We start from the raw sequence: 17,320 nt of genomic DNA on the forward strand, positions 1-17,320 counted from the left end.
CCGTACCAACTCCCTCATTTTTTAACCTCACTCGCACTCAAATCATTACCCCCCCTCCTCTAACCTTCGCATCCCCACGTGGCTCTCTCTAATTCGCCTAGAGTCCGGCGCTTTATCCCAACGGCCTCTTAATCCTCATAACGGCGCCGTCAAGCTCCCCGTTACAGATTTCCCGTCGCTGTTAACGGACTCTGGACCACCCACCCAGAAAATTAAAAAAAATAAAATAAAATCAATTCCATCCCTTAAATACCACCAAATCAATCCCTTCCGTCAACAAACACACCCACACCAACAGCAAAATATCAGAGACTGCGAAGCTCTAGCAATACTACAAGTGGCCGTAGGGAGAGCGATTGGAAAACTAGCAATGGTGAAAGTTGCTACTGCTCAAGTTGGGGTGACAAGTAGTAGAGCTTCGGCGCAAACTTCAAAGAGAAGATCAAGGCATATCAGGATTTCTATTGAATTTAGAAGCAATGATAGTAACCACCGTCGTCGCCGCCGCCGCCAAGACGTTATAATTAGGTCTGAAAATCCAGTTCCATGTAAACCAGATGCTAATTCCGGTGACCGGACGGTGACTGAAGAGAGATATTCAACTTCAAGCCCTAAGTTGGAAGACGATGATGATGATGATGCATTAATGTCAGCTTCTTGTTGTTCTAGTAATGGATCGTGTGATGATGAGAGGATTAAATTCACAGATCTGGAGGTGAGAATTACATCAATTCTCCCTTCTTCAATTCTTGAATTAATTTTCGGTCTGTAATTGCTTTTTTTTTTTTAATATACATATTAATTATTATTTGCAGGAAGGGAGGGCTGAAGTTGCAACGTCAATGTATTATAGTAGTAGAAGTGGAGACAGGTTTGTCTGCTGTGCTATTTATTTTCGCAACAAATATATTTTCGAAAATCATCTTAAAATTTGTTTCGTTTCAAATTCCTTTTCTCTAAGCTGGTGTGGTATTTATATACGTAAGGTCTATTAATTTGCATATTCTTTATATTGGCTGCTGAATTTATAGAGAGACAACACCGACTTCTAGCGATCTTGGAGAGGAGTCGACCTCAGAGAACATGGATTCAACGGCAAACCCACCATTGAAGAAGCCGAATCCTCATCAAAGATCAACGCCCGCGGCGGGGCTGATAAGGATAACAGATGAAGAGATTGAAAAGTTCTTCGGCGAAATACAGAAAAACATTCCGCAATGCTTCAAAGACAAGTAAGGAGAAGAGATATTGTGCATGCACATGAAAACTAATCTACTCTAAGAAAATCTGGCTTTAAAACTAAACGGGATTAAATTTGTTTAGTTTATGTTGTTGTCCGTGCAGGTATAACTTTGATTTTGACAACGATGAGCCGTTGGAAGGACGTTATGAATGGGCTAGATTAAATCCATGAAGAAAAAAGAAGAAATTAACAATGGCGTTTGTTTAGGTCATGATCATAAATAATATGATCCCCTACTCTGGATTTATTAAATTTACAATTACTAATTTAGAGCTACTCCACTCCTCAGTTAGGAAGATTTTTTTTACAAAAAAACTCCATCTTTGTTGGTCTATGTACAGTCTCTTCTCTATGTTTATTAGAATCTCAGTTTTACCCCCCCTCCTCTAACCTTCGCATCCCCACGTGGCTCTCTCTAATTCGCCTAGAGTCCGGCGCTTTCTCCCAACGGCCTCTTAATCCTCATAACGGCGCCGTCAAGCTCCCCGTTACAGATTTCCCGTCGCTGTTAACGGACTCTGGACCACCCACCCAGAAAATTAAAAAAAATAAAATAAAATCAATTCCATCCCTTAAATACCACCAAATCAATCCCTTCCGTCAACAAACACACCCACACCAACAGCAAAATATCAGAGACTGCGAAGCTCTAGCAATACTACAAGTGGCCGTAGGGAGAGCGATTGGAAAACTAGCAATGGTGAAAGTTGCTACTGCTCAAGTTGGGGTGACAAGTAGTAGAGCTTCGGCGCAAACTTCAAAGAGAAGATCAAGGCATATCAGGATTTCTATTGAATTTAGAAGCAATGATAGTAACCACCGCCGCCGCCGCCGCCGCCAAGACGTTATAATTAGGTCTGAAAATCCAGTTCCATGTAAACCAGATGCTAATTCCGGTGACCGGACGGTGACTGAAGAGAGATATTCAACTTCAAGCCCTAAGTTGGAAGACGATGATGATGATGATGCATTAATGTCAGCTTCTTGTTGTTCTAGTAATGGATCGTGTGATGATGAGAGGATTAAATTCACAGATCTGGAGGTGAGAATTACATCAATTCTCCCTTCTTCAATTCTTGAATTAATTTTCGGTCTGTAATTGCTTTTTTTTTTTTAATATACATATTAATTATTATTTGCAGGAAGGGAGGGCTGAAGTTGCAACGTCAATGTATTATAGTAGTAGAAGTGGAGACAGGTTTGTCTGCTGTGCTATTTATTTTCGCAACAAATATATTTTCGAAAATCATCTTAAAATTTGTTTCGTTTCAAATTCCTTTTCTCTAAGCTGGTGTGGTATTTATATACGTAAGGTCTATTAATTTGCATATTCTTTATATTGGCTGCTGAATTTATAGAGAGACAACACCGACTTCTAGCGATCTTGGAGAGGAGTCGACCTCAGAGAACATGGATTCAACGGCAAACCCACCATTGAAGAAGCCGAATCCTCATCAAAGATCAACGCCCGCGGCGGGGCTGATAAGGATAACAGATGAAGAGATTGAAAAGTTCTTCGGCGAAATACAGAAAAACATTCCGCAATGCTTCAAAGACAAGTAAGGAGAAGAGATATTGTGCATGCACATGAAAACTAATCTACTCTAAGAAAATCTGGCTTTAAAACTAAACGGGATTAAATTTGTTTAATTTATGTTGTTGTCCGTGCAGGTATAACTTTGATTTTGACAACGATGAGCCGTTGGAAGGACGTTATGAATGGGCTAGATTAAATCCATGAAGAAAAAAGAAGAAATTAACAATGGCGTTTGTTTAGGTCATGATCATAAATAATATGATCCCCTACTCTGGATTTATTAAATTTACAATTACTAATTTAGAGCTACTCCACTCCTCAGTTAGGAAGATTTTTTTTACAAAAAAACTCCATCTTTGTTGGTCTATGTACAGTCTCTTCTCTATGTTTATTAGAATCTCAGTTTCATCTGTCTTTGTACTATACGGTACTGGTAGTAGTGATCATAAGTCATAACAAGGAGAAGCTTCTTTCCTGTTTTTCTTCTGCTGCAAGGAAAAAAAGAAGAAAATTTGCAGGGTTTGATAGAAGAGACCCACCTGGGGAGGAGCACAGACTGTAAATAATCAAGCTGATTGTATTAGATTCTTATTATTTCTGGGCAACTATGATCTATCCACTTCCTGCAAAGTCTGATTCTTTCTTCTCTTTGTGGTACCGCAAGATTTTCAGCTTTTTCAGCAAGAAATTGAAAAAAGGGATTTCTTTCTTTGTCGTTATTCATTTAATTTAATTCTGATTTATGTGTTTTACAATGATACAATTCTTTGAAAAAAATAAAAAGAAATTACAAAAAGAAAAGCATGATAGAGACATCAAGAGAGAGAGAGAGAGTGGTGTGGTCATTCGGCGGGCTGGGTTAGGAGGAGGCAAGTGCACGCACCATGCCATGGAAGTTATCGACACGAGGTCAAGTACAGAAAATTTATCTTGTTCCATCTTAGAGTGTTTTTTTTTTTACTTTTTCACTATTTAAAAGTTCTTGTGAGGACGTGTGGTGTGAAAGAAAATATTGGAGTTTTTTATTATAAAAAATAAAATAAAAGTACAAATATAAAAGCACATTTATAAATCAATCATTCATTGTTCTCAACCATATATAATAATAGAAATATATATAAGATACTAGAGATGCATAGTAATTAAAAATTTTATTTATTAAATAAAAGTATAGCTTTATGCAATCATTATACTTGAAGAATCACTAAAAAAAATATACAATAAAAATAAAGGAATTATCCTTTAAAGTAAATACAAATTTTATTTAAGTAAACCTTATCTATACCATATACTTAAAAAATTAATAAGATATATATATATATATATATATAAAATAAGAATAATAATAAATCAAAATTTAACAAGCATAAAATATCATGAAAACCCACGGTATCAAGTAATATACTTGAACCCAGTGTTATAAATTAAGCTAATAGAAGAGCCTACCTCCATTGAGCTCAACTAAGAAAAATACCTATATTTATTAGACTTAATCAAAAGGAAATGACCTACTTCCTTTTGATTCAACTTAGAAGAAGAACTCAACACCACAACCTTTCAAGAATAGGATAAACTAAGTTTTTTTAGTGCGATTGTATAATTTACCTTGAGATGAATGAATTTAAAACTTCTTAGTATAAGTGCATTACTCTTAAAAAATGAAATTGATACGAAGGCTCTTTAGAAAAATAACCTTACAACTTTTTAATGGATTGATATAAGATTTTCTTAGGGAAATAACCCTACAACTCTTTAAGGGATGACCTTGGACTCTTTAGTGCAGTAATAGCACTCTCCAAGGAACCTACAATCACTTAGAAATTTCTAAATATGAGCTTCATCTTTCAATAAGAGTTCCTCTAATAAGTTCGGAGATGTTAATTTCTCCTATAGAAGTTTCTCCAAATAGAGTTTTAACCTTACAACTCTTTAATGGATTGATATGAGATCTCCTTAGGTAAATAACCCCACAACTTTTTAAGAGATGAACTTGGACTCTTTAGTGCAATAGCATCACTCTTCAAGGAACCTACAATCATTTAGAAATTTTTTAAGTATGAGATTCATCTTTCAGTGAGAGTTTCTCTAATGAGTTTGTAGATGTTAGTTTCTTCAAAAGAAGTTTCTCCAAATAGAGTTCTTTTATAGGGAGTTAAGTTCCACTAAGGGGAGTTCCTTTAAAGGGAGTTAAGTTTTTCCAAAGAGTTTGGAGATGAAAGTTCTTTCAATGTAACTTAGTTTATTCTTTTTGAAATTTTCTGTCTTTTTAGAATGTACATAAATAATTAACGAGTAAAATCTTAGGTTGTTTCGTTATTGATATGTGATTATATGATGTTTTAATCCAAATATATCATAGTCTTTTAAAATTCAAAATTTGTATTAGAATCCATTAATTTGTAGTATAGGTGAGCAATTGTTGGCATAAGAATCATAATAAACAAAACACATAAAACAATGAAAACACTGATAAAAATATTGATATAATATTCTTTCCAATGCTAATGAAATATTTTGTCAGCAATTCCTTTGGTGTTTTCTAATATTGATGGAATTGTTGATAAAATAGAAAACCTCGATAAGAAAATCTTTATGATAATATTCCATCGTCTATTTCATCAACATTAGGAAATATTGATTGAATTTTCATTATATTCCAACATAATATTTCATTGGTATTTTCCAATTTTCTAGTAATGTTTCCATTTATGGTTTGAGTTTTTTCTTTATTTCTTAAACAACATTTGCCTTAGAAGGATGTATGCTAGTTCTTCAGTGACAAGCTAGTCTTAATGGATTGTTTAAAATGATAAGTTTGTCACAACCAAATGACCAAGAGCATTTGCAAAGTTTCTCTCCCTGATGGTTATTGGCATGTTGGTGTATTTTTACACCATGTTTGAACTATTAGGTATGGAAGCATAAAAAATATCATAATAATCAAACATAATCTTTCCTAATAAATCATCAAACTAAGCAAGTTGTCATAATAAATCAACACCAAGAATTTTATCTTAAAAATCTTGATACGGGAAAATACCACCATTTTTAATATATTTTAGCTCACCCACTTTAAAATAAGCCATCATTGGAATTTTATACCTAGTCACCTAAAAGGAATTAATCTTTTACCCTAATTTTCTTTGTTTATATAGGTTATGACATAAAAAAAGGACCAAACCTAATAATTCTCCCCCTCTTAACTTATTTAAAAGGTTTCACCAAACTCACTTGCCTTCTATATATCTTAAACTTTTTTTTATAGAAAATATCTGATAATCATATCTAAAATATTTTTATTGGTATGAATCTTCTATTAGATTCACTAGTATCTAACCTCAATGTGCTTTGATTGAGAATAAAAATAGGATGCTTACTAATATACATTGCATTTTAATTATCATAGTGCAATACAAAATTCTTTTACACTATGTCAAGTTTATATAAGAACATCATCCATAACAACTTTTTTTCTCTTTTTAATAAGAGTAATGTATCTAATCCCTATAGTGGATATTACCACACATTTTCATAACTTTTATTGTCATGAAGTTACTTCCCCTGTAAATGTCATTAAATATCCCAATACGAAATTTCTAGAATATATATAAAGCACATGTGTATAATTACTAAAATATAAACTAAAACTAAAATTACTTTTGAAATAATTAAGTGTCCATTTCATTGTTGACTAATGTTATTTATCAAGATCAGAAAGGAACTAATTGCCATACCCCACACTAATAACATGAGTTATATCTAGCCTTGTGTAAACCATGACATGTATTAAGTTACCAATTGTGAATCCATAAAGAATCTTTTTTATCTTTTTTTTATTTATTTATCACTTGAAAGATACTATTTAGAACTTAGTTTAATTTGACTTACAAATGAAGAACAATCAAGTTTAGACTATTCATGTTGAATCTCTTAAATACTTTTTAACATGTCTCTGTTAAGATGGACAAAGTTTTATATTCTTTTTATCACAAGTAATGTTTATGCTACCAGTTGTAAGTTTTTCATTACAAAAAACTTGTTTAACCTTTTTTTAAAACTCCAGATTTTCTTAATATTATAGCCAACAATCAACATATCATCTATATATAAAAAGAGAATAATAAAGTTACTATAAGAATTTTATAAAAACACCATAATCAAAAGTGGTCCTACCCATAACAATACTCCATTATGAAAAAATCAAACTTTTTATACCACTAATATGGAGCTTACTTTAACCTATACAAGCTTTTCTTCAACTTGTAAACTAGTTACTTTTCACCTTTCACTTCACCTCCTTTAAGATGTTCCATGGAAATCTCCTTATCTAAGTTATCATGGATGAAAATAATTTTCACATCATGCTATTCAACTTTAAAATTCAAACTAGTAGCTAAATCAAATATAACTCGGATTGAAGATATATTGATCATAGATGAAAATTTTTCCTTAAATTAAATAACATTCTTCTAAACAAAGCCTTTCACGATTAATATTGTATTGTACCTTGATTGTTAGCAACTTTCTTTAAATTTTAACTTGAAAATCCATTTGTGTTTTACTGTTATTTTGCCTTTAGAAAGTTTCATTAAATCAAAAGTGTGGTTCTTATGCAAAAAATTAATATGTTCTTGTATAGCTTTTAACCACTATTTTTTTTTATATGACAAAATTTTATCAAAGCATTTTGACTCTTTTCTATTAATAACTTACTTATGCTCATGAGAAGAATATCTAGTGGATGCTTGGTGAGGTTTACTAGACCTCTTTAACAATAATTTATCTAAAGCTTTTTAAATCACATGTTTAAGAATAACATCACCATCATCATTATTTGGCTTAGTATAATCTAATAATGGCTAAAAAGGCAAAATACTATTATCATTATTTTCAAATCTATATAATGATTAAAAGTAATTGGGGAGTAGGTTTTGAGTCCTAATTAGTAGGAATAAAATTATTAGACTCTATTTTTTTTTTGTGTTGATTTGACCTTTTTTTTCCGGATGCTATAACATATCGCCAAACTTATTATTTTTATAATCCAGAAAAACACATTGTTATGTTTTATTATTAAGCTTATACTTTTCATATCTTGAAAAATATATAAATACCTTGCAACCAAATATTGTTAAGTATATATAAAAAACATCCTTTTCTTTTCATACTTTTTTTGGAACATAAAAGTCAAAAGGAACTAATGGAGAAAGGTTGATCATAGAAACTTTGAAATACATTGTTTTATCCATAGCTGCCAAGTCTTGTTGAACCCATATGATCCAAAATCCACAGGATGTAGTGCCACAAGATGGAGTCAAAAGCCTTCTGAAAATCTATTTGGAGCTGTCACAACTCCACATAACATCCGTAACCTCTTCTATAGCCACCATTTTCTCCAGTTCTGCAGCCGATTCTACACATAGTCTCTTGAAATCTCCCCCACTTAATCCTGGTCTCTCCCAAGTAGAGTCTTGGAATAAATTTGGAGAAGTGACGGACAATTTCAGCTTTGATAGTATCAAGCTCGGAGAAGGTACTGTTAACTATCTTATTTTTTCTTCCTCTAACTGAAGTTGTTATATGAAAGAACTTGGTTTCCCTTTCACCTAACTTACACTATTTTATCCTCGATTTCTGTCCTCAAAGAGATTCAAGCTTCTTACTAGTCTCCTATAAATTGGACTATGAATTGGACAGGCCTGCTAACTCAGAGCTTGAAAGGGCTAGAGTTTCCGTAATGAGCTCCAGGGAGTTAATCTGTCACTTCATGTTATGAACCTGAGTGTTAAGGTTCCCATAGACTTGAGAATTTCACTCTTTTAATTTAGTCCGCAGAGAACTCCATGTTTCGATGATTCTGATACTATTTAACTCACACTGACAAATTTCCTAGCACATACTCACTAAAAGACCTTAGAAACAACGGATAAGACCACCAGCAGCAATCCGGAAATATATTATGAAAGGCTTCCAACCCCATCGAAGAGAATCCCAAACCCAATGAGATGGGGAATGATCCGAAAGGTTCCTGCATAAATATGTAAGAGTGGAGTTTTAGAATTTGAAAGACTATGCAAGACTAACAAAAACACCATTAATCCGACTCGCAAGACTATGCGCGTACTGTATTGCTACACCCCCCAACAGAGGCAACTCCTTTTTGCAAACAACAAATAAAGAATCAAAATCTCCAGCACCACTACAGTGTATTCGCCTTCTTCCTCGTTCTCTAGCAGTAGAGTTTCGTTGAGATCACTATGTACGATCCATAGGTCATCAAATTCATGTTTCAGCGGAGAAAATTCCTCCTATAAAGGCTTCCTTTCATTTACGGCACAATCAACATAAATAGGGACTACAACATAGTGAAAAACATGCTCGAAAAAGTAACCCAAAAGAGCTATTCAACTTTTGCTACATTCAATATTAGTGAAAGTGGCGTTATTTCATATAACTAATAAACCCTGTAGATGTTCTTCCAGAACATCAGATTATATTAACTGATGAGCATTGATTATATTCCTAACTGTCTCTCTCTTACACAATCTTTCTATCCCTCTATAATAAAAAAAATACCCATAATGATAAAGAAGAAAAACCTAATCTTGAAACATTTTGATTGCAGCTTTCAAAGAGCTTCATTCCTTCTCGTATCTTCCCGTTCAATTTTCCTTTTAATTAGTAATAGCTTCATCCATTAATTCATCAGATGTCAGCATAAGTTTCTATAATACGGCCTTGAACATTGAGGACTTTAACCTTATGCTATCTCCTTCTGCTTGTTGCATAGTTATGCTTCGTTAAGTCCATTAACTTAGCTAAATCATGCAATCCACTAGATCCTGTGATGACCAACTTGGCCTAGGCTGATAATCTATGACCTTAATGCTCACAGTCAGTTGCTGGACAAGATTATGTATCAGTTATCATCACATCATTTAAATTTAAGCATCCATATGTCAAATGCTTCATCTTCATGAACATAATTTCATTGTTAACGACTTGTATGCTGCTACTTGGTAGGACTAATAGCTCATCAATCATCCAAATTTCATTGTGTTGATACAATAAATAAACATACATGTGTCAAATAAATAGGAACAATTATTGTTTATTTCTGTACAGGAAAATGAAGGATGAAATTGATCATTGACTATAGAATCAATCAAGCTTAAAGAGTCTCAATCAACCAAAAGAACTCAGAAGAAGTAGACCAGACAACTAGGAGTTATAATCGATCATAAAGAAGCGATTGACTACGAAAATATAAGTAAACACGATTAACTAAAAGGTTTAGTCCTACTTGGAATATAAATTCTTAACAAGTTAAATTACCAAGTGGTTTAACTTAGCTATGCTTTATGAAATTATCAATAAAAAAGAAGTTTGATTTGCCAAGAGGATATATCATATAATCTTTTAATTTGATATTGGTAAGTCTGTATAAGGTGAAATTCAAGTATTTACATAAAAATCTAACACTATAACAATATAAATTGACCATATAAACTATTGTGAAATATATTCAATCACATATATTTAAATTCCTGCAATTTATTCTTTTTTTAACTAGAGGGTTTTTATTTATTTTACTGTTTATGTGCTATTTTTTTATTGCTTTTTTTTCCATGTACTTTAAGATTTATATAACCCCAAAGCTTTTCCATAATGATGTTTTTTAGTTTAGATAATCCTTTAGCTTAGATAATTTGTTTTTAGGGTATGAGATATGTAGCCTGCATTTTTCCTTTAGCTTAGATAATTTGTTTTTAGGATATGAGATATGTAGCCTGCATTTTTTTTTGATAGAGGTAATTGTCACTTCATCATAATTCAATCCTGAACAGGTTTAATTGGTAACATATAAATTTTCATGCCTAGTAGGATAATATACTACATATATTATAGAAACCAATAATTATATTATTTTCTCTAATAACATTATTTTCATTAATTATTAATGAATGCATTGATGTTTTCATACCTCTAACACAACATCAGAGCTATCCTTTCAGGAGGTCTGATATCATAATTAGATATGTTTCTTCACATTTTAGTGTTGACTCTCTCTAAACTTATTAAGACTATATAAGCTATAATAATTTAATTTAATCAAATTTAGAATAAATTATAGTAAATAGATTTGGAACTCCATCGACCCATTATTTAGGGATAAATCCTATGATATTTTATAATAGCAAGCACTCTAATAAGAAATTTTTTGAAGTACTCAACCTTACATTTGATACCATATGCCTCTATAAAAGGTACCACAATAGACTCATCCTAATTTGGGTATGATCGCTTATGAGATATCATTTTCCCCACGAGTGTATAAAACATTCCAATCCAATTATATGACCCAACCATTTTGTCTATTGATTAATACTTAAAAGTATATTTTTATTAAGGTTTTATATCATTATTTTGCACTTGAATTATCAATAACTCCTTAACTAAAGCATGTTTTATAATAACATATCTAATAATATAAAATACCTTTAATTTATGATAAACGTTCATTTTAAATGCAGACCTATCACATAAATAAAAGGATTGATTGATGAGTTCAAGAACTGAAATTGAAAGGATAAAGAGATGACCAAACTTAGAAAAGATATGTTGGTGCAGTCCAAACCAGAACATTATTTGGTAATTGGGTCATATCTGGAGTTGTAGATCTCGGATTTAGGTCTACTTTATATGGATGGAAAGGTAAGATATAGGCTTATAACTTTCATAAGCACAAGATTTAAAAAGGTCATTTTCAAATTCAAATTATAGGAACAACGAAGAAGTCCGAATCTTTCTTGCAGCCCAAACATTGTTCAGTATTTGACCCATATCTGAAGTTCTAAAAGTCCAAATGACCTCCATTTTTTCCCCTGGAAAGCTAAGATAATTGCCTAGAACTTTCATGCAAGTGGTTTCAATTTTGACGTTATCAATGAGGTTTTGGGCAGACAAGAGAAGATAATAATTGTCACCAATTCAAGAGTTGGTCACCCACTCATCAATTAGTCATCAAATCAATAGTTCCTAATTTTAGCCTACAAAAGGAAGCATTTTATTTTATTTTATTTTATTTTCACTTTTCTTGTATATAACTTTGTTTTTTTTATAATATTTATTTTATTTTTACTTTTCACTTTTCTTGTATATAACTTCTTCTTTTTTTGTTTCTCCTTCTTTTGTTTTTTTCTTCCTTTTATTCTATTCCTACACATGCATGAGAGTGTGACCATGTACATTAAGTGGTAAACTTTGTAGGATATCCTCATTATTTTCAGAAAATATGGCCGAAGAAGATAATCAATCACTTCATAATAAGAATAATGAGAATAACTGTGTTAGAACACTTAGAGACCACATGAATCCTATAAGAACAAGTGCACCATCATGCATAATTTCCCCTCCTGATGCATCTCATTTTAATTTTAAGCCAAGTATTACTCAACTTTTACCTTCTTTTCATGGCTTAGTTTTAAAAAATCCATACTTGCATTTAAGGAAATTTAAGAAAGTTTGCAACATGTATAATGACTCAAATTGTAGCATAAATACCATCAGATTAAAGCTTTTTTTCTTTTTTATTAAATGATAAAGCTAAAACATGACTATAAAATTTGAGACCAGCATCCATTCGTGCTTGGGATGAAGGCATCAACAATTTTTAAAGAAGTTTTACCCTTCTCACATAACAAACTCTTTTAAAAGACAAATCACCACTTTCACTCAAAAACCAAGAGAAACATTTTACCAATGTTAGGATAGGTAACAAGAGTTACTTAATACTTGCCCTCATCATGATTTTGAAATATGGAGATTGGTTTCACATTTTTATAAAGGGTTAACACCTAGAAATAGGCAAATTATTGAATTGATGTGTAATAAAACTTTTAAAGATAAAAACCCTGATAAAGCATAATCAGTACTTAAAAGTGTATTTTTACCAAGGTTTTATATCATCATTTTGCATTTGAAATATCAATAACTCCTTAACTAAAGCATGTTTTATAATAACATATCTAATATTATAAGGTACCTTTAATTTAAGGTAAATGATCATCTTAAATGCAGTCCTATCACATAAATAAAAGGATTGATTGATAAGTTTAAGTACTGAAATTGAAAGGATAAAGAGATGGCCAAACTTAGAAAAGATTTGTTGGTGCAGTTGATTAGTACTTTAAAGTGCATTTTATCATGGTTTTATATCATCATTTTGCACTTGAAGTATCAATAACTCCTTAACTAAAGCATGTTTTATAATAATATATCTAATAATATAAGATACCTTTAATTTGTGGTAAATGTTCATTTTAAATGCAGGCCTATCACATAAATGAAAGGATTTATTGATGACTTTAAAAACTTAAATTGCAAGGGCAAAGAGATGACCAAAATTAGAAAAGAGATGTCGGTGCAATCCAAACCGAAATACTGTTCGGTAATTGGGTCATATTTGGAGCTATAGATCTCAGATTTAGGTCTACTTTATATGGATGGAAAGGTAAGACATAGGCCTACAACTTTCATATGGAGCCCAAGATCTAAAAAGGCCATTTTCAAGTCCAAATTGTTACAACAACAAAGAAGCCCGAATCTGTCCTCCAGCCCGAGCATTGTTTAGTATTTTGGCCATATCTGGAGTTCTAGAACTTGAAATGAGCTGAATTGTTTACACAAGAAAGCAGAGACAATTGCCTACAACTTTCATGTTTTCAAGTGGTTCCAATTTTGACGTTATCAATGACAGTTTGGGCAGATAAGAGAAGATAAGGATTGTCACCAAGTCAAGAGTTGACCACCCACTCATCAATTAGTCATCAAATCAATAGTTCCCAATTTTAGCCTATAAAAGGAGGCATTTGCCATGCATTTAGGCATCTTGGTTTCCAGATCAAGATCATACTCTTGCTTTCTCTCTTTGTATTTTTTGTATTGCTTATGATTTGCTTTCATTAATATCAAGTTTATGCCTTTCATTTCCTTTCATTTACTTAGTTAACTTTTATCTTATTTATCTTCTTATTTAGTTTATTCATTTTTCTTTCTTTCATTATATCTAGCTAAGTTTATTATGTCAAGGTGAAAAGGTTACACTAATGGTATAAGAATAAGTATAGTGTAAACTTAATATGGACTTTAATGTTTGATACTAACATGTTTTGTATTTGTTATCTTGTTCACTCTTTAATACTTTGCTTGTTAAATGACTAAACTTGATTTATGTTGTATAACACTTGGTACAACAAATGCTTGGCACTTTCATAGCCCATACTGTATGGTATAACCGACACCTGAGCTATAAAAAAAACTTGATTTGTTGTTAACATAAGTTATAATCATGAATGCTTGACGAGATTTACAAGTATTAGCATTAATCGAATAAGATGACTAATGTAATCATGTTAACAATTTATAATCTGATTGCAACCTCCTTTGTGTGTGGTTTCCAATTGAATAATAAAAATTTATACTATACTTGTTTGACATACCATTAGTGGAACCTCTAACCTTGACATTTATTATTATCATTGTTTAATCCTTACATTAATTTTCCATCTCCAAGTTCTCATCATCATCTTCTTCTTCTCTTTCTTTATTACTACTACTACTACTACTACTACTACTACTATTATTATTATTATTATAGTTGTTGCTGTTATTATTATTGTTGTTGTTATTATTGCTATTATTGTTGTTTATAATTGTTGTTTATAATTTGTACAATTAACTTCCCTATGGTTCGATCCCGGTCTTGCCGGGTTATTTATTACTTCGACACTCCTGCACTTGGGAGAAGACATCAATCTTTTCGTCATTTCAAGTTTTTGGCGTCGTTGCCGGGGAGGTAAGTTTTGTATAAATTATAATATTTATTTTATTTTCTCTTTTCACTTTTCTTGTATATAACTTTGTTTCTTTTCTCTTGTTTCTTCTTCTTTTGTTTTCTTCTTCCTTTTATTATATTCCTACACGTGCATGAGAGTGTGGTCACGTACATCAAGTGGTAGACTTTGTAGAGTATCCTCATTATTTTCAGAAAATATGGCCGAAGAAGATAATCAATCACTTCATAATGAGAATAATGAGAATAACCGTGTCAGAACACTTAGAGACCACATGAATCCCACAAGAACAAGTGCACCATCATGCATAGTTTTTCCTCCCGATGCATCTCATTTTAATTTTAAACCAGGTATTATTCAACTTTTACCTTCTTTTCATGGTTTAGAATTGGAAAATCCATACTTGCATTTAAGAGAATTTGAGGAGGTTTGCAACACATATAATAATTTAAATTGTAGCATGAACACCATCAGATTAAAGCTTTTTCCTTTTTCATTAAAAGATAAAGCTAAAACATGGCTACAAAATTTAAGACCAGGATCCATTCGTACTTGGGATGAAATGCAACAACAGTTTTTGAAGAAGTTTTTCCCATCTCATAGAACAAACTCTTTCCAAAGATAAATCACTACTTTCACTCAAAAACCAGGAGAAACATTTTACCAATGTTGGGATAGGTATCGAGACTTGCTTAGTACTTGCCCTTATCATGGTTTTGAAACATGGAGATTGGTTTCACATTTCTATGAAGGGTTAACACCTAAAGATAGGCAAATGGTTGAATTGATGTGCAATGGAACTTTTGAAGATAAAGATCCTGATGAAGCAATGGAGTACTTAGACTTGTTAGCTGAAAATGCTCAAAATTGGGACACCGCGGGTACTTATGAGGCACCGAGTAAAACTCAACCTTATAAATCTAGTGGAGGTATGTATAACCTTAGGGAAGATCATGACCTTCAAGCCAAGTTTGCATCTTTAGCTAGAAAAGTTGAGGCACTAGAATTGAAAAAGAGTGGTCAATTAAAATCTGTTGAAAACATTGTGTGTCAAATCTGTGAAACAAATGAACACTCAACCAACGATTGTCCAACCTTGCCTTCTTTTTAGAAATGTCTCCATGAACAAGCCCATGCTTTAAACAGTTTCCAAAGGGCCAACCACAACCCATACTCCCAAACATACAACCCTGGTTGGAGAAATCACCCAAATTTCAGTTGGAAGAGTGAGAACAATAATGCAAAAACTTCACTACCACCGTTTCAAGCACACCACAATTTCTAAAATTCTCATGGATATGCACCTCCTTATGCTCCACCTTCTAGAAGAAATCTTGAGGAAACATTGCATGCTTTCATTGAAAAGCAAGAGACAATCAATACTCAACTTGCTCAAAACATGACAGATTTTAAAGATACTCTTGCTAAATTAACATCTGCTCTCAGTTTCCAAGAGAAAGGTAAGTTTCCATCTCAAACACAACAAAATCCCAAAGGGCAATACAATGCAAATGCAAGTAGTTCCGGAAGCCAACACATGGATCAAGTCAAATCAGTCACTACTCTGCGCAGTGGTAAGGTTATTGAAAAACCCTCTCTTGAACCTTATGAGAAAGATGATGAATCAATCTCTGAGGGTAAGGAAGGGGTTGAATCTGAAAATTGCAAAGAAAAAACTGATTCTATGAGAAAGATGATGAGTCAATCTCTGAGGGTAAGGAAGGGGTTGAATCTGAAAATTGCAAAGAAACGACTGATTCACCGCCAGCACTTCCATTTCCTCATGCTATGACCAAACAAAGGAAAGTCCATCACAACTCTGAAATTTTTGAAACTTTCAAACAGGTAAGAATCAATATACCTTTGCTGGATGCTATTAAATAAGTTCCTTCCTATGCTAAATTTTTGAAAGATCTATGCACTATGAAGAGGAAACTGAATGTGGAAAAGAAAGCCTTTCTAACCGAACAAGTAAATGCTATTCTTCAAAACAATAATGCTTTGAAATATAAAGACCCTGGTTGTCCTACAATTTGTTGCTTTATTGGAGAGCATAAAATTGAAAGAGCTTTACTTGATCTTGGAGCTAATGTGAATTTACTTCCATATTCAGTTTTTCAAAGTCTCAATCTCGGTGAGTTAAAACCAACTTCTATATCTTTTTTACTTGCCGATAGATCTATAAAAGTGCCTAGAGGAATAATTGAAGACGTGTTAGTACAAGTCGATAAATTCATTTATCCTGTGGATTTTATTGTCTTGGACACAGAACCTGTTGAAGCATGTAATTCATTTCCTGTTATTTTAGGACGTCCGTTTCTTGCAACCTCTAACGCATTGATTAATTGTAGGAATGGATTGATGAAGCTATCATTTGGAAAGATGACATTGGAGATGAATATTTTCAACATTGGAAAGCAACCTAGAGATGATAATGATTTACAAGAAGTAGATCATATTGACGAATTAGTTTATGATCAACTTGAATCTACTTTAAGTAAAAATGAGTTAGATGAATCTGAAGATTTGCAAATGATTTATTCTAAGGAAGAAATCATGGATGAAACAAGCACCGAAAATGTTGATGCGAATCTTTTGTCAACAGTGATAACAGATTCGACATCTGACATCACACCAATCGATGATTACTTTCCTAATGAATCCTTACTTTCTCTTAGTCCAATG

The 17,320-nt window shown here is 32.4% G+C and overlaps 2 protein-coding genes across 2 annotated transcripts; both read left to right on the forward strand.

Annotated features, from left to right (window-relative positions):
- The first annotated feature begins 260 nt into the window (after positions 1–260).
- Positions 261–1,575, forward strand: LOC105112574 (cyclin-dependent kinase inhibitor 6-like). Its single transcript, XM_011008308.1, has 4 exons — positions 261–715; positions 816–871; positions 1,032–1,232; positions 1,345–1,575. The coding sequence occupies exons 1-4, from the start codon at positions 371–373 to the stop codon at positions 1,412–1,414; spliced, it is 672 nt and encodes a 223-aa protein (XP_011006610.1). The 5' UTR covers positions 261–370; the 3' UTR covers positions 1,415–1,575.
- A 268-nt stretch (positions 1,576–1,843) lies between these two features.
- LOC105112573 (cyclin-dependent kinase inhibitor 6-like) lies at positions 1,844–3,203 on the forward strand. Its single transcript, XM_011008307.1, has 4 exons — positions 1,844–2,285; positions 2,386–2,441; positions 2,602–2,802; positions 2,915–3,203. The coding sequence occupies exons 1-4, from the start codon at positions 1,941–1,943 to the stop codon at positions 2,982–2,984; spliced, it is 672 nt and encodes a 223-aa protein (XP_011006609.1). The 5' UTR covers positions 1,844–1,940; the 3' UTR covers positions 2,985–3,203.
- Positions 3,204–17,320: the final 14,117 nt, after the last annotated feature.

This window comes from Populus euphratica, unplaced genomic scaffold, assembly GCF_000495115.2.
Source record: "Populus euphratica unplaced genomic scaffold, PopEup_1.0 scaffold354.1, whole genome shotgun sequence".
Classification (NCBI taxonomy): Eukaryota; Viridiplantae; Streptophyta; class Magnoliopsida; order Malpighiales; family Salicaceae; genus Populus; species Populus euphratica.